The sequence below is a fragment of the Sus scrofa genome, chromosome X (assembly GCF_000003025.6).
Source record: "Sus scrofa isolate TJ Tabasco breed Duroc chromosome X, Sscrofa11.1, whole genome shotgun sequence".
NCBI lineage: Eukaryota > Metazoa > Chordata > Mammalia > Artiodactyla > Suidae > Sus > Sus scrofa.
In genome coordinates this window covers 82,046,835-82,070,857 of record NC_010461.5, presented here as the reverse complement: position 1 = coordinate 82,070,857, position 24,023 = coordinate 82,046,835, and the positions used below count along the sequence as shown (strand labels likewise).

Sequence of the window (24,023 nt, the reverse complement as noted above, 5' to 3'; positions counted from 1 at the left end):
GGTTGTTTCAGAGTTGTAGCTTCTTCTGCCTCGCCTGTAGTGATGCACTGAAGATAAGTGAATGAAAGTATTAGCTGCATCAGCATCCAATAGTGAGAACCTCTCTACAGTGTTAAGTGCCATGATCTTTAAACAGAAATTTCTCTTCCTCCTACCCTGTTGGACAATCCAGTCACTGTTGGCCTCACCACAGACCTGATGTCATCCTGGCTCTGAAAGAGTTTTTAAAAGTCAGGCCTATCACAGTGTTATAATTTTATCATTCTTTCTTCAACCCAGCAGCTCCACCTTCAAGGACTTAGAGGGCAACAGCCTGAAGGATAGCGGCCATGAGGAGAGCGACCAGACTGACAGTGAGCATGACGTCCAGCGCAGCCTGTATTGTGACACTGCTGTCAATGATGTGCTGAACACCAGTGTGACCTCCATGGGATCTCAGATGCCTGACCATGGTAAGGGCTGATCAGACTTAAGTTGCAACTATAGATTCCAAAGAACCCAGAACGTTTGGAGGATCACTGTAGTACTTTACCATAATGAGTATATTGTCAAGGTGTGCATTGTGCTCATGCCTTAGCAGCATCTATAGGCTTTTGAGATGTCCTGACACTAGTCCAGATTCTTCTTCACCTTTCCCAAGCTGATCCTCTAGGATTGTATAATGTTCAGGCATTTAAAAAGCTGACTACCTATACCCATTGCATACATACTCTTCAATCATAACTGTACTGAGCACGTAGGAAATGAGCAGATGCCTTCTCACCAGGAACAAATGCCTTTTGGCTTTAGTACATGAATTTGACTGAGCGATTGAGTTGCAGAGAACACAGCACTAACAACACCAAAGGAGTGAGTTTTACTTCCATATCAGGCGGGTTAACTTCATCCAGAAAGGGACTCTGTTCTCTGACCACAGATTGCATACACTTTACTGAGGGGAGAGAGTACAAAACTTCCCATTTTGTCTATGAGGCTGCAATGCCAAATCTATCTAGCTTCCATGCAAATGCATGCCATTGGTCATAGGATAGACCAGGGTAAGAGAACACGTCTGCCTTAATGTAACAGTCTGTGTATGTAAAAAACGCCCCAAAGCTCATGTCAGGAGCAGCATCCTCATGTATGAAGAAGAGTCTATTTTTGTGGACTCAGCCACACATGCTTTAACAAGAGGAGCTATTTAAAACTGTGCCAGGCATAAACTAGGATATAAAAACATTAGCAACATTCAGCTAAGGCAGAATGTTCAGATGGACTTGGGCACAAACGTCATTTTCAATGTTTTACTGATGCAAACATGCTAGGCAAACAGCCTGTCTTTTTCAATTAAGAACTATGAATTCAGCTTGGTGTTTAGGCTCAGTGAAGCTTCAGAATGCTTGGCTATGTCTTGAGAGAGGCTAGACGCAAGCTCAGCTGGAAGTCCCACTGCTAAAAGACTTAAAGATGAGAAAACAAAATATGGTGATTATGCGCTGGTCTTCAGCTGTTTCATTTCACTGTAAACATCATTTTTTTTTTTTTGGTCTCGTAAATGAATCCAAAGGAAAAAAATGCACGATCCACAAAACAAAATGTTTTCTATGGGAAAAAAAAGTTAGTCACTTTAGATTCTATTAAACTGTTTAATCCATCCCCTCCCCAGCAGACCCAAGTGTCAAAGTCTATAATGTATAGAAGTCACTAGCGATTGTGCACTGCTCTCCTCCCTAATTGGAGAGTGGTGACATCCGCAGAGATAATATACTACTTTCTGGGCAACCTTACTAAGACGAAAGATGAAAAAATTAAACATTTATATAACTGAAACAGAGATTATTTAATTCTCCGAGGATTAGCTACATGTCACAGGATACCAACTGATATGTATCATTTACTAGTCACTGTGTCTCAAAGAAATGCTTTTTCATTTATATCAGAAAAGATTTTAGTCAGATGCTCTCTAAAATGAAATGACTTCAGGAAAAGAAATAGTCGTAATTGATTCTCACTTTGTACCTTGCTAGAACAACATCTGTTTTGGCTTTTTTGTCACATATTTCTAGGAAAACAATATTAGTGGACTGAAGCTCATTTTTCTGGGAGAGTGTTTCGTACAAATGGGATATATGGTATATATATTACTGTAGGTTGTATAATAATGAAATTCTAAAAGATATGTGTGGCTTTATTTCCAAGACTCTCCTATGTTTAAGATGGGGATCTCTCTCTCTCTCTCTCACACACACATGTACACACACTTTTTGCTGTTCTGTTTTGGTAACACTTTTACATTTTGTTTCTCAATATTCTGTTCTCCTGTATGTATCCACATTTTTTCCCATTATTCTAGCCACAGCTAAGCCTTGAACCAACTCTTAGGTTTATTTTATTTTTTCAATCTGGTTGAGTCATTAAAATTTAGATACAAAGGTAATTCAGGTCTTGCTTGAGTTACATCTTTGGCTCTACCATATGGTATCCTACCCAGTACTACTGAGCTTTACAGAATGGTACTTAATTGATGTATCCCAAATCAACTCTAGGCTAGCCACACAGATGGTGTCACCAGTTCACTTGGGTTGAATATTGCTACCTCTAATAATAGCAAAAATTTCAAAAATTAACATTTTATAGCATTTTACTGTCTCAAATCTGGATTCACATAGTTGTTTCTCATTTTATCCTAAAGTCCAGTGGTTGAAAGGCAATCACTGAATGAACTTATCGTGCCTGATCTTGTAACCATTTTAGTTACATAACCAGTAATCATAACTAATGTGGTTCTAGTTAGATTTGTTCCAGGGTGATATGGTACTGTTGATTCTGGGGACTACTGAGTTAGGAAGATGAAGAGGGAAAGTGGAATCTCCTCTATACTCAGACCTGCCCTGAATGTCTGAAAGATTCCTTGAGGGAAAAAAAAAAAGATCCCAGGTCTCTTTGGTTCATTGATACTGTGATAATGCATCTCAAACCCAAGTGCCCTGAAATCCTAATGGTTCCAGGACTGAACTATTCTTGAGGTTTGAGTGGATGTCTCTGGAGAAGAGCAAAGGTTATAATGACCTTCTGAGACTAACTCTGCTCTTAATATTATTTCTTCTGGTCCTGTCAGAATTGCTCCAAAGTTGGGCCAGTTATACCCAATTGAGTACATCTTACACTTGTTTTGAGTCTGGCGCACCTTGGATTTTATATCTGTAGCTCTTTCTATGATGTTTCTAATCTGGATATTAGCACATCTTTTTTTGCATATACATGGACATATGAATGATGGAGAATCTCAGGATTTTCAAAATGAAGATATTTTATGCATCTGTTAATTTTTCCTTGACCAGGAACAGGTTGTTCAATGAGCTAATATCGTGTTGCCAGTGTTTGAGGAAAAGGTACAAAGTGTATTTTGCTCCTTGCTCTCTTATACACTTGAGCCCTGTGCTTCTTCACATTGCCAAAGCTTTCTTGGGCTTTATTCTTATAACTGTACTGTAGCTGAAGAATGCTCAGTGTGAATGTCAATTGTGATTTGTGACTCTCAGATCTTTTAATTTTCAGTAACCCTCCTCTAAGGACATTCCTAGAGGTGGGAACCCAGAATCACTACAGTCAACCAAAGAAAGAAAGTCTGGAAGAGTTTTGTACTCGAAGGGCAAAAGTCTGAGCTTAGACACTTGACTTTGCATTGTGTTTTGATCACGTCTGTGAGTTGGGTCAGGGCAGAGATAAGAGGGAGTGACAGGAATCTCTGATTTTAGGATTATTGTCAATCCTGGTATCAGCCTTGACATGCCTAAAACCAGGTCAGTGGGTTGATGAACTGGCTGAGCTGAATTTCCTGGTTGCCAGCTAACTGAATTACATTTATCATCTGCAGTGCCTTTAAATTAATACGCCTCAGCTTGTTCTCAGTACCGTAGCTCTTGTCATGGCTTCCCAGAAAAGAAAGTAACAGAGCATTCTTTATCCTGTACTTTCTACTGGCAGATGGCACTTTTTGGAATGCTATCTCTCTATAGCTCTCAGAGTGTCTTGTGAACAAGTAAGTGTCACTCAGCAGATTTTTATCACCTGATTTAGTTCCTGAGGTGATTTGGTGCTGAGCTGGGGAGTCACACTTAAATCTTTTAACCAATGCTTTCTCTCCCTAAATGTAAGTTGTTTGGTTAAAATTACCAATTGGCAGCGACAAAAATTTTGCCCTACAAAATTTCCACCAACAATCTCTAAGGAAAGTAGCCAAAATGTAGGGTGGTCACAGGTGCCAGAGGCTCATGGGTTTCCTGCATGATTGGGGGTATCACTGGGCTTCAGTCTCTTCCTATCAGGGTTATTTTTGGGTTGAATAGTACTGGGGTTAATAGACTTCTGTTTCCTCTTTCTTTGCCTGCCCATTTGTGCATACACAAACATGTAGTCCTGTTATGAAATTAGAGTTTATAGGTTCATGTCTTAGAACTGTGCATACAAGTCCCAAGCCCAACTAATCTGTTCCAAATCACACTCAAATCTCTCTTACCTTATTAATTATTGATTATAAATTCCTCAACTGAAACGATGACTTTCATTGCTCTAATGTGCACCTAATTTGGAGTTCACTATGACACTGAATTGGCTTCGCTCCTATGCCAGTTGATATCAAATAGAAGGAGCATACAGAAATTTGTGATAATATCTATCTGATTTTCATATTTAAAGCATCCCCATGCAATATAAGGATTGCTTTATTTCTGGAAGTGTAGGTTCTTCCACATTTTACTAAACTTGTTTGTTTGCTATTTCATCACCTGAATGTCATTTAACATGTTTATTGTGTAAAACCTGGATTTGAAGAACTTGCTCTATGCTTAATGCAACTGCTGTTGCAAATTAGCCGTGAAAATGTTCTGTAGGCTGCATACTATGCATAGTCTAGTTTCAAACACAGGTGTATATTAAGACATTTACACTTTCTACATTCTACCAACAATGTGTACTTTCATATCCTCTAGCCTTTTAATGAAACTATGATTCAGTGACTGAACATCCTTTCCTTATATCCTTTTACCTATCCCCCTGACTCACCTCTCACCTTACTAAATTTCCAAACACTCATTTCAATTAGTCTCTCAGCAAAATAGGAGTTCTCGATGGAGAATGTTTTGTGACATTGCAAAGCAATGTGCTGCTGGGCCCCAGAAATGGTAGCATGGACCAGATGTTCATAGAGTAATTGAAAATTCCATTTTATCAGAATAGCATTTGCTGTCAAAAAGTTTTATCTTTACTTCAACAAAGAGGTTGATTAGATCCCCCTGGACCCTAATTAGCATCTTTGAGGCTAGATATACTGTTTTGCAATTCATGTTGTTATTTCTCCCCTGGTTTTGTGAATATAGGCTCTTTTAATAATGTCTTCAGCCTATTGGAAATATACTGGGTAAAATGTTTAATTACTTGAACACAGTAATGTGTACATACACACTGTTTCTATACATACGACTTTCAGGTTTTTTCAATGCCTTGGGTATATAACATTCTAATGCCAGGCAGGAATAGTCCATGCATAGATATATATTGTTCATTCATTCGGCAGTTTTTTGAGTGCCTGCCATATGTCAGGCTCTGGGAATGTGTCAACTACTTCTGTCATTGAGTTATCATCTTTTTTGATTTTCCTTATCTGGGTTTTACTGGGGTTACCAAGGTCAGCTCAATGATGAAATGAATAATTTTCTGATTTACAAAATCATTATAAGAATAGAGCCTAGGATTAATTAAAACCTTATTAATATTGTGCCAATAAAGCAAAAGAAGCAGTAAAAGAAAACTGTTACAGTCAAGATCTTTTTTTTTTTTTTGACTATGGTGTACAACAACTTGATGTTCCCAGACCCAGACTAGGGATTGAACTTGGACCACAGCAGCAAAAGTGCCAAATCCTAACCACTGGACCACCAGGAAACTCCTAAGATCTTATTTTTAATAATAGTATCATGATTCTTCCTTGATATTCTAATTTGAACAATGTCACAGTGGTAAACATTTTCTTTTTAAATCTATCTGCTCTGAGATTGACATTCCTGCTTACTTTTAGTTACTGTCACTGTAAAATGGAAGGTTTAATCTCTGACATGTCCCATTACTCAATACCAAGTCTCCCTTTTCTGCTCACGTCCAGGACCTTTATCCATTCTCAGTGCAGCAGTGTCTGGATAGGTAGGAAGACAGGTGACAGGTGGACGCTTTTGTTTATTTCAACTACATTGCTGCACCAGATAATTGGACTCCTTCCAAAGCATTATTTACATCTTTTTTTTTTTTTTTGTCTTTTTGTTGTTGCTATTTCTTGGGCCGCTCCCGCGGCATATGGAGGTTCCCAGGCTAGGGGTTGAATCGGAACTGTAGCCACCGGCCTACGCCAGAGCCACAGCAACGCGGGATCCGAGCCGCGTCTGCAACCTACACCACAGCTCACGGCAACGCCGGATCGTTAACCCACTGAGCAAGGCCAGGGACCGAACCCGCAACCTCATGGTTCCTAGTCGGATTCGTTAACCACTGCGCCACGACGGGAACTCCTTTTTTTTTTTTTTTTTGTCTTTTTGTTGTTGCTATTTCTTGGCATTATTTACATCTTATTGGCAAGGTAGTTGCTAGAATAAAAAGTTGTCCTTAACTAAGGGAAAATCCATGGTGTTAGCAGTTGTTTGCTAGCATTATTTTGCACGGGCCCTTTGGTCACAGAATTCTTTTAGGACAGCTCTGTTCATCTGCTTTTAAATAGAAGCAGTATTCTTCTTTTTTTATATAATAATGTTTCCCTGATCCACTTGGAACTGTTATCTCATAGTCATTGTCTATTATAAATTTTATTATTAATAATTACCAGTGGTAAGGGATACATTATTCATCAAGAGAATAAATATCAAGGGCTTTCTTGACTGGTTGACACTAAGCATTTCTATATTTCTGAGCACTTGGAAAACACTGGAGAATGGAGCTATATAAAGGGAGTGCACTGAACAATTAAGAATTTCATTCTCTAGGAATTTATGGCCCAGTAGCACAAATGGTCCAGTATGGAATAGACTGCATAGGATCAGTGAATAAATTAATTAAGATTATTTGAGCTGGAAAGCAAAATGCATTTCAAAAGACACTTTGGTGTAAAGGGATCCTTTTGGAAGAATAGCGGAAGCCAGGCCCAACATAGTATGCAAGATAAATGTTTTATTTGGGCGATTTTCTAGGTGAATTTTTTCCAGTTGCTTCATGGTAAAGCAAGTTCTGTAGCCCACGATAAGTAGGGACACTGCCAATAGGACAACAGATGAGAAGCAAATAAGATGGTTTTATAGGACTAGATCATAGGGATTACTTCACATACTCAAAAAGTCCTTTGAAATATCAAAAGTATTATCTTCTTTGGGTCTTTAAATTATTTAAAATTATGTCCTGATGCTTAAAAACCACAAGTAAACTCCATCAGGATGGGAAAACATAAATCTGAACTTTACATTTAAATATTTACGAAGTATTTTTTCTGTTCATTTTCTTTTTAACCATTTCATTATGAAATAAATGTGAAGAATTAAGTCTAATCGTAATTTAAAAATCAATTTCAAGGACATCAAAATTATATTTTATTTATTATATAGGCAAAATACTTGTGAGATGGTTTTCCTCTCTTATTGTAGATGCTTTTTTTCATCCAAGGTCAGGTCTTTGCCCCAGGTATTTTTGGTCTCTGTCTTCACCAGATAGCTCATTGCCTGTTTGTTCATTTTCAGCCAAGAAAAGCTAATTTGACACATCCACTTGACAAGAAAATCTTTTCAATTTATCATCCTAAAAGACTCCCAATAAAACTTTCTCCCAATAAAACTCCAGCCATGGAAAAATCACCAAGCACCTGATTGGAAAAGGTTTGAACTGTCCTTTAGAGCCATCAGAAAAAGTTGCTTTTTAGAGACTTACACACAGCTTCAGGTGGTTGACAAAATAGTTGCTTTCGCATTTGGGCACAATGGAGCCCGCTCCCACCCCCCCAAACCATGTACACAGAATGCAAAGCAGTTCCTCATGGCTTGGGCTAAAGAGATGTCAGTTTCTAGAGTTGTTTTGGAGCAAATCCTTTAGGGCTAGACATTTGCGTGCAGGTGACAAAATCAGAAAGATGTTGTGGCTTTTAGGTTTTATGGTGAACACTGAACTTCACCCCCAAATGTGCAGGTCAAAGATCTACTGTTATGGTTGGAGGAATAGGCAAACTGGTAGGTAGCAGAGGTGATTCAAAAGGCACTGAATTCAGACGGGGCCAAAGGAGTTTATCAGAAAATAAACTCTGGATGAATTCATTCCAAGTTTTGTCTCATAAGAGACACTTTGTTTTTTGAGGGTTCCTGGTAATCAGAAATAATAGGTCTACCTCATTATTCTTTACCACAACATAGACAACAAACTTGTAAGATGTTAAATCTGAATAGACAACATCTTATCATTAGTTTTTTTTTTTTTTTTTTTTTTTTTTTTTGTCTTTTTAGGGCCACACCTGCAGCATATGGAAGTTCCCAGGCTAGGAGTAGAATTGGAGCTGTAGCTGGCAGCCTATGCCACAGCCATAAACATGTCATATCCGAGCTGCGTTTGCGACCTACACCACAGCTCTCGGCAACACTGGATCCGCGACCCACTGAGCAATGCCAGGCATCGAACCTGAGTTCTCATGGATAGTAGTCAGATTCATTTCTGCTGAGCCACGATGGGAACTCCTCGTAAGCTTTTTTTTAATCTTAAAAATATCCACTTTCATGGCAAATGAGACTCTTTAGATTCCTGTCTTAGGTGAACAGAAAGATTTTCAATTTGGCAGAAGTTAAAACTTTAAAAACATGTTCATCTCCCTCTACTCCAGTTAGCTAAGCCTTATGTTCTTTTTAATTCATAGTCTAGTACCCAGACTCTAAGTCATGCAGAAGTGCAACAGTAATCTGTATGCTTTAAATAAAAGCATAATGTATTATGTTCCTTCCCTTTTAAATAGATAACTGTAAACAAACACTGCTGTTATCACCTGGAGAAACCTGGTAACCTTAGTCGATTATGGCAAGACAGCTTCCCAACCATGAGTTTGCAAATTCAAATCCGGTGCCAGAGAATCATTTTCCAATTTTTGCGTGGCCACCTTCTCCACCCTTCAGCTCATACAGTCTCTCTTTTCTCTCCTTAACTTGGATAATAATAGATGTTTGACCACTTTCTTCCCTCCTCTTTCACCCTGTGGAGTTTCCAACCTGTATGAACAATAGACTCTTTACTTTTTAATACATGGAAAAGGAGGAAGAGAGAAATGGTATAGGTTCCAAGATACTCAGACTGGTCAAACTGTTCCAAGACATCACCACCTGCTGTTTTTAATCATTAATGAGGCTGTCAGTTGCTCTAATCTGGGAGGTGAACCAAAAGAATGGTTTTGATTTTAATTTAATTTAAAAATCAGCTTATTGGGAAAAAAAAACGCCTCCAGCTTGTAAGAGTCAGGTTGCCCACTGTTGATAAACTAAAGCAAGTCAGATGCAGACGCTGAACCATCATTCATATGCAAACGTGAACTGTTTTTAATTGGGGGAACTATCACTAGCTAGAAAATTTAGTCCTTTTAATTCAAGGAGCCATTTTATTCAGAGACATGCTTCATATAAATATCTGTTCCATTTTTTTTTTCTGGAAGAAAAACTGATGCACTGAGAATTTAAAGACTATTAATATTGGAACACAAATAATTGACAAAGTCCAGAGTGAAGCCCAAAGTGCAAATTCTTTTGCTTGACTCACTGCCCATCAAAACTGTACATCTTAGAAGTTGAGTGATTATCTGTGAGTTTCCTGTTAAGTTTGGGTTTTCTTACAATGGGTGAACTTGCTTAGTGGCAAAATGAGAATTTAGAAATACAGTGCCTATGCCCAAAGTGGATCTTAAAGACCTGGAGCCAGACTTTTTTTTGTGCCAACTGTCAACTTAGAAGGTTTCATTATGCCTTTCGGAGCTTCACCAAACATTTTCAGACTTATAATTGATGTCAACTGAAATTGAAGGCAAAGAAAACCTGCCTTATTTGGCTGCAGAAAACATTACCTTACTGTTGGGCCCTAGTTAGCTGTAGGGTAGGTGTATCAAATCACACTCGCCTTCTGCTAACACAGCAAGTGAGCATTTTCTGAATTCAGCTGATAATCAATCTATGCAGCTAATGAATCTGCAAACAGACTGAGCTGCTGGAGCTGGCACCAGCAAACCATTCCAAACTAACCATCTCTTATTAACCTTTTGGTGTTTCCTTTGTGACACTAATTAGAGACTCATAAAACTATCGGCTTTGGATCTTTGGTTTAAAATCCAATTTTCAAAGAAACACAGTCTACTTGAAGGTTTCCATTAGTATGGTGTTTCCCCTCATGGAGGAAAATGACTGACTTGCCATTTAAGTAAGTTTTGCCTGATTAATCTGTAAAGTCCCAGTAATTAAAATGCTGGAAAAGTTGCTTCTGTAGTTGGTATAGTTTATAATGTTCTCCAGACTCCAGTGGTACTGAAGTGGGCAGCAGATGTTTCTACCAACTTTATATGTTGATGGTCTGAAGGTACCCACTTCCAGCCTGTAGCCCTGTCTGCAGACTCCCTGTCTGCCTTCTGCTTTGGACTAAATTCCTCTTGATTGCCTAAGGGTGTTAGAGGTGTATTTTGCTTCCTTTCTACAGGATGAGCCAAGGAATGAGCTTTGTACTGTTGGGAGGGGGGAAGTCTTCTTTATTTAAGAGCTGTTTAGCTCAAGATGATAGGTTACCAAGTGGGTTTAACCAGCATTCAAACTATTATACATTTTCATGAGGAAGATGAAGGAGGAACATTCTTTTCTGCTCTTGTCCTTCATCCTGCTTCCTTTTAGATAGTTTCCACACCCAGAAGTAAGTGTCGTTGAGCCAAGAACATTTTGAGATAAGTGTTCCACACCTGTTGGACTCATGGCTTCATCCTGTGCTTTTGTTTATCCATCTACAGCACCTGGAAGTGCCTCGTTTCCCTCTCCTTTGTCCTAAAGAAAGATTATCTAAAATGAATAACTTGCATGATCCTAGGGGACAGAATCTCTAAATGAGGAATTGGCTGTCTATTAAATAAGTATGATTTACAAAGTTGGGCATTACTTTATTTAATTGAGGAAACTGGTACTTCTTCCAGGAGCCTAATGTTAATCATCTAGGACTTTTTAGAGATTAAAACACCTATATCAGACAGAAATCTAGGCACAGGACCTAATATTCTACTTGCAGCATTACTTGGAGCCCCTTTGGTATCTTAAGTTTCCACTTAATATAGAATGTTTAAAGTCCTGAAAAGTCCCCCAAATCATCGTGAAGGCAGTTCATGTTATATCGTTTATCCATTACAGCAATCCTGAGAGGGGGACAAGCATAGAATTTGAAAAAGTTAACAGAGGAGTGACAGCCATCAATTCAGGCTCCAGCTAATATAAGCAAATCCTGTTGAGTCAGTACAACTGCTTCTACCTACTCCATTCTCTTCAAGATTGACACTCTTAGTCTGCCTAAATCCATAGGCAAGCATAGCATCATAGACTAATAGTACAGATTTTGGAATAAGGCATATCTAAGTTCCACACTTATCTTTGCCACTTACTAGCTATTCATCTTACTCAAATTACTTATTTTTTGAACCCTCAATTTTCTCATCTGTAGAACAGGAATAGCCATAGCAATTCCTTATTAGGGTAGTTGTGAGATGATATAGGTAAAGCCCTTAGTGTTACTTAATGGCACATAGTAAATGCTTAAAAAATAGAAAGTGTTATCATTACTACGGAAATTCAGTGGGTGAAAATATCCATTTTGCTGATTTCAGCGACACCACTATCCAAAGCCTCTCATCTGCTTGTTGCTGTCTATGATACATTTAACAGAGGGACAGTCATATTGTTTTATAAATGTAGTTCAAACTTCAGGCAGCCCTTGGGAAAAGGGAGTGCATTTATTCAAATTCACACAAGTTGTAAATGGCTGGTATTAGATTATTTCTGAGTTTGGAATTTGGTGTGTGTTTTGGGGGGGTGGTTTCTAGAATATTTAAGACTAAGAGTCTCAGTGGATGGGGAGAAGCACAAAAAAGGGGTGCCACAGATGACAACTTCACGAGTTTGCCCAGAGCTATCAATATCCAAATGAATTCTGGATACTTATTTGATTGACTCACTGTGAAATATCTGAATGCTGAAAAGCTGCCTTCACTATCAAATTATTTTTCTGAATTAGCCCAGACTTTGGTTTGAGAAATTATAGGATGTCCACTAAAGGTTCTCATGGAACTTGGAAGAGGATCCATATTAACCTACATTATGAAATGCACATTTTCTTGAGCACCTGTGGTGAGGCAAGCCAAGTTCTAGTTCTTTTGGCACTGACTCTGCTTTGCTTTCCCTCTGCAAAAATGAGCATGCCCCAACCCCAGAGGTCCTGTCTTCCCTTGCTCTCCTTCTCTTGCCTCACTGCTCTTAAATGGCTAATGCGCCATGGTTTTGATTCTTTTTGTTTGTTTCTACTTCATGCCAGGCTTTCATTAAAAAAATAAATGAAACATTTTTCATTTCTAGTGTTCCTCTAAAAAAGTTACCCTCCAAAGGATTGTTTCTATCCTTTTTTTTTTTTTTTTTACTGCCCATGGGCTGAAAAATGCCCAGCTCCTACCTGAAACGTCATGTCTCCTTGTCATATGAATGAGCTCACAGCAGGTCCATGGGGACAGTGTCGTCTGAGCAATAATGGGAATTTATGTGCCTTTGGATTTCTGCCTCTTTTTGTAGTGGAAAAAATGAATTTGTTAATGATAGAAAAAATCTCAACCAAAGGCTTTTATAAAATCTCCATATAAATGCAAGGAGAGAGCTACTCAAGTACACACTTTATAAGCGAATTTTCTTCTTTTAACTCTTGCCTTGCTTAGAGCTGTTTGTCTTATGTTAATGTCAGATGGCTTATCTTCGCTGATTATAGTGTTTTTAAATTTTTATATTTAGTGTTTTGAATTTAGCTGACAGGCTGTGGTTTAAAGTGACGTAAAATGCTTTGGCTTATGAGGGACCTTTCGACATGGTTGTGTTTGCCAATAAATGGAGATGGAGAGAGAGAAAATGAGAGAGAGGGAGAGAATGAGAACATACAGAATAATGTGGAATTAGGGATATGCACATAGGACTTATAACACAGGGACATGCATTGTTTATTAAAAAGTCAGGAAAAATCAAACTTTCATAGCTTGATCACAACATTCCATGATCAATGTAACTGAAAAGGCATAAGTTTTGCCTTCCTAAAAGTCCACATCCACATATCCTATGCAAAATACTAAAAAGGTCATTATAGCCCTAAAATGATTTAATGCCGTGTTGCCCAGGAGAAAGAGAATTTTAGTTTTCACCCTATTATTTATTCATCACAGAGCCTTGGGTAAGTCACTAACCTTTCAAAATCTTTTTTTTTTTTTGTCTCTTTGCTATTTCTTGGGCCACTCCTGCGGCATATGGAGGTTCCCAGGCTAGGGGTCGAATCGGAGCTGTAGCCACCAGCCTATGCCAGAGCCACAGCAACGTGGGATCCAAGCCGCGTCGGCAACCTACACCACAGCTCACGGCAACGCCGGATCATTAACTCACTGAGCAAGGGCAGGGACCGAACCCACAACCTCATGGTTCCTAGTCGGATTCGTTAACCACTGAGCCCCGACGGGAACTCCCAAAATCTTAATTCATATATTTATAGAGGGGTTGATGAGCAATGTTGTAAAAGTGTTGCTAGGATCAATAACCAAAGTGCTATTTATATGTGTATAATACCTTTTCTTGGTACAGCATAATTGTGAGTCAGATAGCTATTTTTTTCCTCTGCTCTTCACCTCCTTGACCTTTTGACCTGAGTGCTTTACTATCAGCACAATCTAGTTTAGTGGATAAGCACTGACCTGAGAGTCAGGGGCTTTTTTGATTCTCATCGTATTCCACAAATTCATCGCTGTGCAACTGGATGCAAGTTACTTGTCCTGTCCAGTCTTTGGGTGTCTCATATGTAGAATAGAAGCTATTGGACCACCTACCTTATAGGGTGGTTGTAAAGATTAAATGAGGTAATGCACATAAAACATTTAGAAAAGTACCTGCTTTAGAGTAGGCACTCAAAGAATGATGGCAGTAAGATGAGGCTGATGAAATCATTCTCCTTCGTGGTTTACTTTCCCTCTTTACTCATCCATATCTCTTTACTTTAAAGTCTAGGGCAGGGGTTCCCATTGTGGCTAAATGGTAACAAACCCAACTAGTATCCATGAGGACGCAGGTTTGATCCCTTGCCTCACTCAGTGGGTTAAGGATCTGGTGTGGCCATGAGTTGTGGTGTAGGTTGCAGATGTAGCTCAGATCCTATGTTGCTGTGGCTGTGGTGTAGGCTGGCAGCTGTAGCTCTGATTCAACCCCTAGCCTGGGAACTTCCATATGCTGCAGGTGTGGCCCTAAAAAGAAAAAGAATAAAATGTTGGGCAAAATTTAAGTCCTACAAGAAGCCTTTCTTGACCCAACTCTCCTTTACTTGGCACCTTTTCAATACCTGTAGACACATTAATTTGCATTTTGCTTATTTTTCCTATTTTTAAATGTAAAATGAGTAGATTGGTGATTGTTAGGAACTTTCAACTTTTAAGGTCTTTCATTCTGCATTTTAAGTTCTGAGCACAATCTTTTGAGTCCTGAGCTCATAGCCATTTGCCAGTGGATCTGTAATGAGTGCCATACTCAAGTTAACAGATGGTATGGTGTGCTTGCTTTGAGGGGTAATTGCTCTTTCATCTTAATTTCCTCCCTTTGGTGTTCCTTTCTTGGAAACTGCTCAATGGTAATGTCATGAAGCATGGGATGAAAATCAGAGAGAAGTAGTGGGTTACTTATCTATTTCAGAAAAAAATTTCAGTTAAAAACTAAGGACCAGTGAAGTTCTACTGAGGGAGGGACTTTTCATCCTAGTATTAGAGGCCAAGTAAGTCTAGGGACACAATAGGCTTACATTGTCTGTTCATTACTCTTTTCCTAAGCAAGTTGTCTATTCCTAGTTGATAACTGCCTCCATTTTCCTTAAACAATGTTTAAGGCTCCTCCTCCTTGGCTGACATGTGACACCTCTCACTGTCAGTCTGTTCTTAAAATCTAACACTCTAAGCCAAATTTGGTATCCTTTCTTCTATGGGAGTCACTGTAGACTGCTCACATTACCATAGGCTTTCCCTTTCCGTCTTCCCCCCCTCCCCCACTTTTCTCCTTGATGTTTCTTATTTAATTCTTTCTTCAACCCTCCCTCCCCCTCTTTAAGCTCAGCCTAATTCTATACTCTTGTCTTCTAGGGACAACTTCTCTTTCATCGTTATATTTTTACAAAAAAGAGAGGTATTTTCAATGACATCAAGTAAGAATTTTCTTGGATGCAGTAGTCCAGTGTTCCCTTATACAAGATTTTTACGGCTTCATTTCATTTGGTACAGTTGCCTTCTTTATTATTTTTCCCCTCCTCCCACACAGCTCCTAGCACATGCCTATGAATAGAGAAGACCCTTAGTGAACAAATGTTGATCAGTTCATTGCTCCGAACACCACCAAACAACAGATACCAGCCACCAATGTTTGATCCCTAGGGCAGTTCTCATCCACCCCATTCTCCAGATGCCGGAGGTAAAATGATTTACTCTAAGACAGGGCAGGGGTCAGAAGAGAGTTTGTGTTTCCTGCATTTGTTATGTGACTCCGGCGCATTGTTTTGTTTTTCCATTTGAAATCTCAAAGGCTACTGGACTGGCAAGAAGTTTTTATTCCTGTTTTGAAAGGGCTACTTCCTCCAGTTTAGAAGAGATGTTACTTAGGGAAACTGCAACAGAATATAGTAGTGAAGCCAGAAAGATCAGAGGGAGGGAGTCAGAAGCATTACTATGAGATGGAAGGAAAGAACTGATGTGTCTAACTAGCCCAGGGCGCATGTTTGATAGTACCTTGATGTGTCTACAATGTTGGCATCTGTACAGATACTGGCTTTTCACTTTTTCACTTTGTTTCTTACATTTTACTCTTTGAGTTGGTCTGCTGTGTAATCTGTGTCACTGGCCATTCCATTGACCACACCACTTCAACTGAATCACAGCTTGAGTCTTTTTGAAGTTTTCTTCCCTCTAACCTTGATGGTTTCTTGCTCATGTTGGGCTTAAAGCTTTTTCTTTCAAAAGGTGCCTGATGAAATTCAAATCTTTAGCTTCTGCTCCCTTCATCATTTCCTCTGATCTGGGCTTATGAGGCAAATGTTTTCATTAAGTTAAACACCTTAAGTTTTATCTGATGGCTCCATTCTTTTTCGCTTGTTGGACTGCACATTTGCTGAGGCCCAATCATTCTAGATGGGCTTGTTCTTTGTGATATTGTGTGGGCTTTTTGATGATAGTCATTTCTCAAAGATGATCTAAAAAATATTTTCCACATTGTCAAAACACCCTGTGATCACTTTTTACTTCCCAATATTTATTGAGGTATTTTTTACTGTTTTTTTTTTCCTTTTTATTGGGGTTTTTGTTAAATAGGGAAAAAACTCTGATTCAGGCATCAGCATTCAAGTCCTGGATCTGTTACTAACTCCATTTGTGATCTTAAGCAACTTACTTCCTCATTTTGGGCCCCAGTTTCCTCATCTGTAAATGAAGAGTTCAGATTGGAATGAATTATGGAAGCTCATTATTGCTGATACTGTATGTCTCTTCATTTTTCTTTTAGTATGAAAAGATTAATGGAAAAGTAGGAGGAAATTTGGCTGGATTTTCCTCTGTATTTTTAAAGACCAAGGCAGAATGGGAAATATGACTCTTAGTCATGGGGCTTTGGGTTGTAAAGATCCTTCCATTGTGGCAAGTAAAATTAGGGTGAAATATGGGTGAAGATAGCTTGTATTAAACATTCTGAGTTTATTCCTCCTCTTTGACTTTTGTTTACATGTGTTTAGCTTAAACCTGCTTTCAAGTGTGTGTAGTTTTGTAAAAATGGTCTTCCTTTCCTTTTATACCTGATTCATGTTCTCATCTTCCTTCTCCCTTACTGAATCATCAATTTCTGAATAGTTTGCAATTTTCAACTTAATTAGGTCTTTCCCCTAAGTGAAGAACACATCTGTTCCCTCTCTGATGCGTTGGCAGCTGCCTCTCTGCCTTTCCCAAGATGGAATGATTAGCTCTTTCTTTCGTTGTCCTAGCTGGTCTTTAGTTCAGGACTAGTAGCCCATCTCATGGTAATGGAATGTCCAAATCCGATGACCAGAGTTGTTCCCATTGCCTTTAGTGCCTTTCAGTCTTTGGTGGGGGATGCCTAATTCATATGAAATGGGGGATCTAGCAATCTTTAGGAGCTCCATTTGCCTCATTATCTTCAGTGATTCCATTGTTCAGCCTTTTGAGGTGCTGATTCATCTATGAGTATTTAGCCCAGTGTCCCTGATGTGGTTTTGATGGAGAAACAGAGGATAAGAAAGATCCTAAATGTCCTTTGTCCTTGAATTAAATGGCTTCCTTTGTCCATTTCACAGATTCTCTATTTCAGTTCCTAAGAAACCTTATTGCCCATTGATCTTTTTGTTTTAGTTTTAGGTACCTGTATTCTACAAAGTGATTTCTATTTTTCCTCTAGGTGTTTTGATGTTATCTGCTCCCCTTGGCCTTTAATTTTATATTCACTTCCAATGTTAATTGTTGGGATTTGCACTGATCATAGCTTGCCCTTACATCTAAGATATCAAGTCAGCTTCTCCATTCTATTCCATCTTCCCTCTCACACTATGCTCCCTATTAATCAACCCAAAGTGTTTTGTATTGTGGGTTTAGTGCTGCCCTTCCAAATGTTTGTGGTGCAGCTGGTTTTCGTTTCCTTGCCCCAAGTGCCTCATTCAATTTAATTCCTCATACTTAGCATATTAGGCATCTTGTCAATACTTCTTTTCTCAGGTCTATTTTTTAAATTTGAATGCATTCTGCCTAGGGGTGTGTGTGTGTGTGTGTGTGTGTGTGTGTGTGTTTAAGTGATGACATCTCCTGCAGCAGAGTCAGAATTAGCTCTATGCCTAGGAGGAAAGATAGCACAGAGGGAAAAAGCATTGCTCACATTCTCAGAAAGAGTATGCAAGGGTGAGCCCTCGGCGAAATTGTATCTGCCATGTCACTGTATTCATCTGCCTGCTCCTTCCCCTCTCTTTGGGCATCTAATACTGCCCTTGGGTTTTCTTAGTTTCCATCACCATTAGCCCCTCTACTCAGGGCCCTGCATTCTCAAGCTTTCTTTGCTTGTCTCCTATTCCCACATAAACTAATCTGTTCTGTATTCCATTTTCCCAAGGTCTTAGTTATTCCAACGGATCTGCTAAACTCATCAGTACTTCTTTCCAAATAGCATTTGATACCTTAATATGATGATAATACAAAGGAATAATTAATGGTGGCATTTAGGTCACCGATGTGGCCTGATGAGGGTGATGTCTTTAATGTGAGGTCTTTCCCTGCATCCCTTCTTCATATCTCACCAGTAGTTGACTACATGGTCTAAGGATAAGATCAGCTCAGACTCCATCTATCCCAGAGTTGGAGCTTTCTGACCTAAACGTGTATTGAGGTTTTTTCCTTTGTGCCAGGAACTCTTTAGCTTGGTTTACACTTTGGATCATCCCAACAACACTGGGAGGTCTGTCCTCTTATTCCTATCTTACAGATGGAAGGAAAAAAACCCAAGGCACAGATAATAATTTTAATTTTAAATAACTTCTGGATAGGGTTATTAAGCGGTGGATCTGGGACTTGAACCAGGCAGTCATGCTCCAGAGCCCACACTCTTACATACTTTGCTACACTGCCTCTGGGAGAGAGATGGTAATGCAAACTTCGCTGAGAGGAGCTGGCTTCAGATGTACTGCAGGGTAGCAAGCTTTCCTTTGGCAAGGAGCAGATTAAGTCTTGAGTTGCTCCAATAGATTTGACTCAAGTGTGCCTCATTCTTTCTGGAGAGAAGCTTGCCTTGGGACACAGTGCTGCATCAGAAAGGTTTGCTTTTGCTTCTCCATGCACAAAAACTTAGCTATATTAAACATTTTCTTCACCTGTCCCTATGGCTTTAGGTCCTCAGCAGGAATGATTCTCAGATGCCTAGGACTAAACTTACCCTCCATCTTTTCTCTACTTTTGGAGCTGATGAAGCTGTGCAGAGGGTTCTCTGTGGTGCTGGCCAGCAGGAACATGACAACCTCAGGGTGGGGGCTCTGTGAAGGGGAGAGCAGATTCACCCCTATTCTCAAGGGCCAGGATTGCAAGAAAGCTGGCCTCACTAAGGAAGTGCCTGTCTTTTCACTAGATATAGTTTATCAATATAGTCACACAGTGAATTGTTTTCTGACATGGATGGTTGTCTTTTCTTCTGGACTGAGCTTTTCCTTCTGGACTGAGCTTTTCTTGGCTGCTGCTTACTTACTAGCAGACAGAAAGCTTCCTACCTGTGGGCTGCTGCAGTCATGGTAAGGCACACTCTGCTCAGACAAGGAGCACTTTCTCTCTCTCTTTCTCAGTAGCTGTTATCCCAAGGCTAGAATTTAATATATTCATTTATTCTTCTTTAGATAAACAGGATTCAATCCAGAATGAAGAGGGAAGCAGTCTAATGTGGTGTCACTTTGCATGATTTTTCAGGGTCTGCAGAGTTCCAGCTGTGTAAACATGATTAAAAAACTTTGGGATTGTCTAATGGAGGAGGATTGCAATTTGGGAGAGGCCCACCATAGCTGGGCTGAAGCCAGACATTCTTCCACCCACTCTAGTCCACACCCTGTGAGGTTGGCTTGCTTAGCTCCTAGAGTCAGAAGTGAAGATGGGGCAGCTGGTGTTAATTATACTGTCTTATAGCTTCTTATCAGTAGGGGATGAAAACTAGGCAAGAGTTAGGAAAACCTAAGCCACATTCTCAAATATGCTCAAGTGATGGTGCTAGGAAACAAAAAAATTGAAGATGTTGGACAAAATGAGAAAGCCCAAAAGATTAAATATGACAGTAGGAAGAAAATAGCTAGGGAGACTGTAGCCACATTAATATTCAGTTTGATCTACTCCGTGTTCACTGGAAGCAGGGGCAGAGAAATGTTGCCTTTGGAAAGGACTGATTGGGTTCTGATATCTGGACTCAATTTTGTTTGTCAGATTTGTTTAAATGATGACTAGCTCAATAATGCTAAAGATTTTTAATATATGAGCATTATTATTGTGGAAGGAAATGTGGTTTCTCCATAACAAATACAAATATTATGGATTATCCAGTTTTTCCATCCCCACCCTCCACCCACAATTATGTGCAAAGTTGGATCTGCTCAATTCAATAAAATCTGGGATCTAGTAATTGTTTTGTCCCTCTGAAGAGGCTCATGGACATGCATATTCTTGAGCTCCGAGGTATGGACTTTCTGATGAGATAGTGGGTTTCTGTGCCTCAGATTCCAGTTAACACAAAAGCAATTGGCTTTCCCCTGGAGGTGAATGTCAGGATATGCTCCTGATGAAGGAAGAAAATAAAGCATTACCTTTTCAGTGCAATGGCATGCTATTGCATTTAGGGATAACCCAGTGAGTTAGATTCACTCCTGATACAATTGGCTATTGAAAAACTATTTTCCTGCGAAGTTCACTTCAAAGTATTATCTCTGAGACAGAGTATTCTTTTATGGGATAGGAAGCCTCTGGTTTGAGAAGAAAAACTTTAGCACTGAGTTTGAATCATAGGGGAAGTGTTTGGGAATAGAAGAGGGAGAAAAGTTCAATCAGTTACCATTTGATGCAATATTGGGATGTCAGGGAAATAAAAGACTCACTAGAGAGTTCTAGGCTTTATAGCATATACACGTGAATTCCTTTGTTCACTAGCTGTCAGAGTCTGAAGAGGCAGAAACAGGCCTCCAGACCAGCAGCAGGACATTTGAGAACCCCTATATCTTCCATCATATTTAACTGGGGAGGGGGGCAATCCTGTCAATACTGTGTATGTGGTGCCCTTGGAACTTGAGGCCGGGATGCCTATTAGTGCTGTGCTGAATGCTGTAATTGTAGCTAGACAGAGCATCTCAAAATACTTAGTTCTTGGATGCTTGTCTGAATCATTAGGTAGGAGCATTATGGGTGCCGTAATAGCCCTGGTATTCCTGCAACGAAAAAGGAAACACATTCGGCTGGTACTTCATCTACAATCACTTACACTTAGGCTATTGATAGCTGATTGGGATCAGTAGACTGCTGGGCTGGTGCCATGGGACTTCTAAGCATATTTGATGGGTGGAACAGACAGGGAGGCTGTAGATTTTGGCAAGCTGTAGTTCCCATTAGTCAGGCTGAACTAGTCAGGCTGACTGTATCTGACACTGGAGATTCCAATTCACCACGATGAAGCTTACTACTCTAGGCTTTGGCTGATGGCCCAATGACATTAACATGAAGGACAGAAGAGGACCAATGTTAAATTAGACTGTGAGTTGCCAGTGAGCAAATAGTTGAGTGGTTTACTGAATACCCTTTTGATTCTTTTGGCAGACATAAAATTCATAGCAACTTTTTTTTTTTTTGAATTTTAGGGAATTGTAAGTTTAAAAATTTTATTTTATGATAAATGTTAACCATTCACCCTCCTAATAGCGAGGTGGGCTCTTTTATAGGATGTACAGATAATATTCCTCTCCTCAAGTTTTTCTTGTAAGGGGGTGCTGGTAATATACCCAGCTAAGGATATTCCAGACACAGCTGTTTCTAATATTCCGAGGGGCCCCCACAGAACCATCAGGATTACTCTGAAGGTGCCTTGGTAGGAATGGGGAAATGTCCCAGAGAATAGGCCTTTTTCGCATCGGTGGATTTTCTGTTAGACTTGGCCACCGCTATTGTTTCTGATTGCCTCCTTGTAGCTTCCCTGGAGGTATGAGTTTCTAGGCAGAAAGATTTGATGTGATGAGGAATGGCTACAAAGCTGAAGGAAGAGAAACGGAGTCTGAATGGAGTGGTAAGACAAGAGGATATTTTAGGCAAGGCAGAGATGTGTTGAATATTATGGAATGGAGACAAGGGAAATGAGATGAGAAGTAATTCATGAGGGCACTTATTATTTATAGGTGGGAATAAAAGGTCCATTGAACTCCAGGGGAACCTTCCTTTATGCAATGCCTGTGCATATGTTGAAATTCGTGAAGTGAATTCCATCTTAAATGCACTGGGGAAGCTGACGACCTGCAGTTCGTGGAATATTCTATTTGGTACACAATCAATCTACTTTCCCCCTGCCCTGGACAGTCTTTGGGGTGTGTTCAGGAGAAAGTAAATAGAGCAGATGCGATATTTCCTCTCTGGAGAGTTCAAGAGTTTCCTTAAACAAAGGCGAGATGTCAGTGTCCCCTTTTTACTTTCCAAACAACCTTTTCTGAGAGCTAGCTTGGCAATTTTCTGGCTTCCTCGCAGTTCTGAAATAATTTCTGAAACATTTAGGTACTCTGATTAGTTTTACTTTGGAAAATAAAAGTTGGTTTGTGTTTTAAAAAAATCGTCTGGACAGTCCGTATCTAGTTGGGTGGTGCAGAAGAAAAGGCGAGCTCTTGTATCAATCTTTATTCCCTCTGTAAACACAGATGACCAGAAGGGAAGGCTGTTATTAATGGTAACGCAGACCAGAAAAAAGGCTATTATTTTCAGTCTGTTGAACAGTACAAAAATGCTTCTCAAGCACTGTGTTCAGATGTTTCCTTTTATTAGCCGTCACACAAGGAATTAGACTCATTTCAAACAGTTCATTTTCCCACTCTTGTCTCCATAAAATCATTACTCATGAGTGGTTTCTTTGTTGAAATACTGCTGACCTCCCATATTGGAATGGATAACAGAGTGTTAAACATATAAACTTTTCAGTTTGCATAAACTCTGAAAGAAGGTGGTGGTGGGGGGGGACAAAGATTCCCCAGGAGAATAAAAGTGTGCGTCGATGTCTTTGTTTGTTACTGTCCTATAAGTATCTTATCCAGGAAACTATGTCAGCATTATAATTCTGTGTTGTGTGTGTGTGTGTGTGTGTGTGTGTGTGTGGTTAATAACAGCAAAGAGCTCTTTGAGCACCAGCAGGAGGTTTTAAAATATCATTCTGCATCTGCCCTGTTCTTTTCTCCTTTCCAGCCCTTTTCTACCTCCCTGCCCCCAATCCAAGACCATTAGAATAGTCAAAGGAATTGTGCCATGTCTTAATATGTGAGCAGATGATGATCCTCAGCTCTTCAGCTAGTTGCCGTTTGCATTTTGCCAAAGCTGATTATTTTATCTGCAGTTTTAATAACAAGCTGGATTGTTGGCTATTCACTAACTGACAGAAGCAAAAAAAAAAAAAGAAAAGAAAAGATTGCAAAGTGGAATGAAGGAGATGAGAAAGCTCTAGGGCCAAAGAAGACTTTTTCTTTAATTAATAATTTCAATTTACTCAGAATATTTTTATGCTAGGACCCAACATTTTATGTTAAACAAGTCTGCACCCTCCCTCTCTGTAACTGCCAAATTGGAAACTCAGAGAATAGAAATCATGCAGGCTTGAATTAAACATTAAATTCTCTACTCCCAGTGTTTTGTTTTCTGAACATAGAACTAGGCTCCTCAGGGAGTCTCCAGCCACAGCATGGCATTTGTTCATTAGCCCCATGTTTCACAGACCCAGTCATGAAAGATTGGCATTTTAACCAACAAGGGGCAGATGCAATAAAATTGGAGTTCAGGAGATGCAATGTTTTGGAAAAACAGATTATTCCAAGGGTGTGAAGATACATGATCTGTGCTAAATGGATAGAACATTTAAATTTACCAGACTGATTTTCAGTAATCTTTTGATTTGTTCCACTGATTTTTTTCCCAAGCTTTATTGAGATGTGATTGATGTATAATGCTC

The 24,023-nt window shown here is 39.5% G+C and overlaps 1 protein-coding gene across 4 annotated transcripts in view; it reads left to right on the top strand.

Moving 5' to 3' along the window:
- PCDH19 (protocadherin 19) overlaps positions 1-24,023 on the top strand; it is a 121,795-nt gene that overhangs the window by 82,302 nt on the left and 15,470 nt on the right. For 3 of the 4 annotated variants that reach the window (XM_021079758.1, XM_021079757.1, XM_013986293.2), the window contains one exon: positions 280-452. In XM_021079758.1, the coding sequence (XP_020935417.1) occupies positions 280-452 (173 nt within the window). The remainder of the gene's footprint in view (positions 1-279; positions 453-24,023) is intronic. The other variant, XM_021079756.1, reaches the window with a different exon arrangement.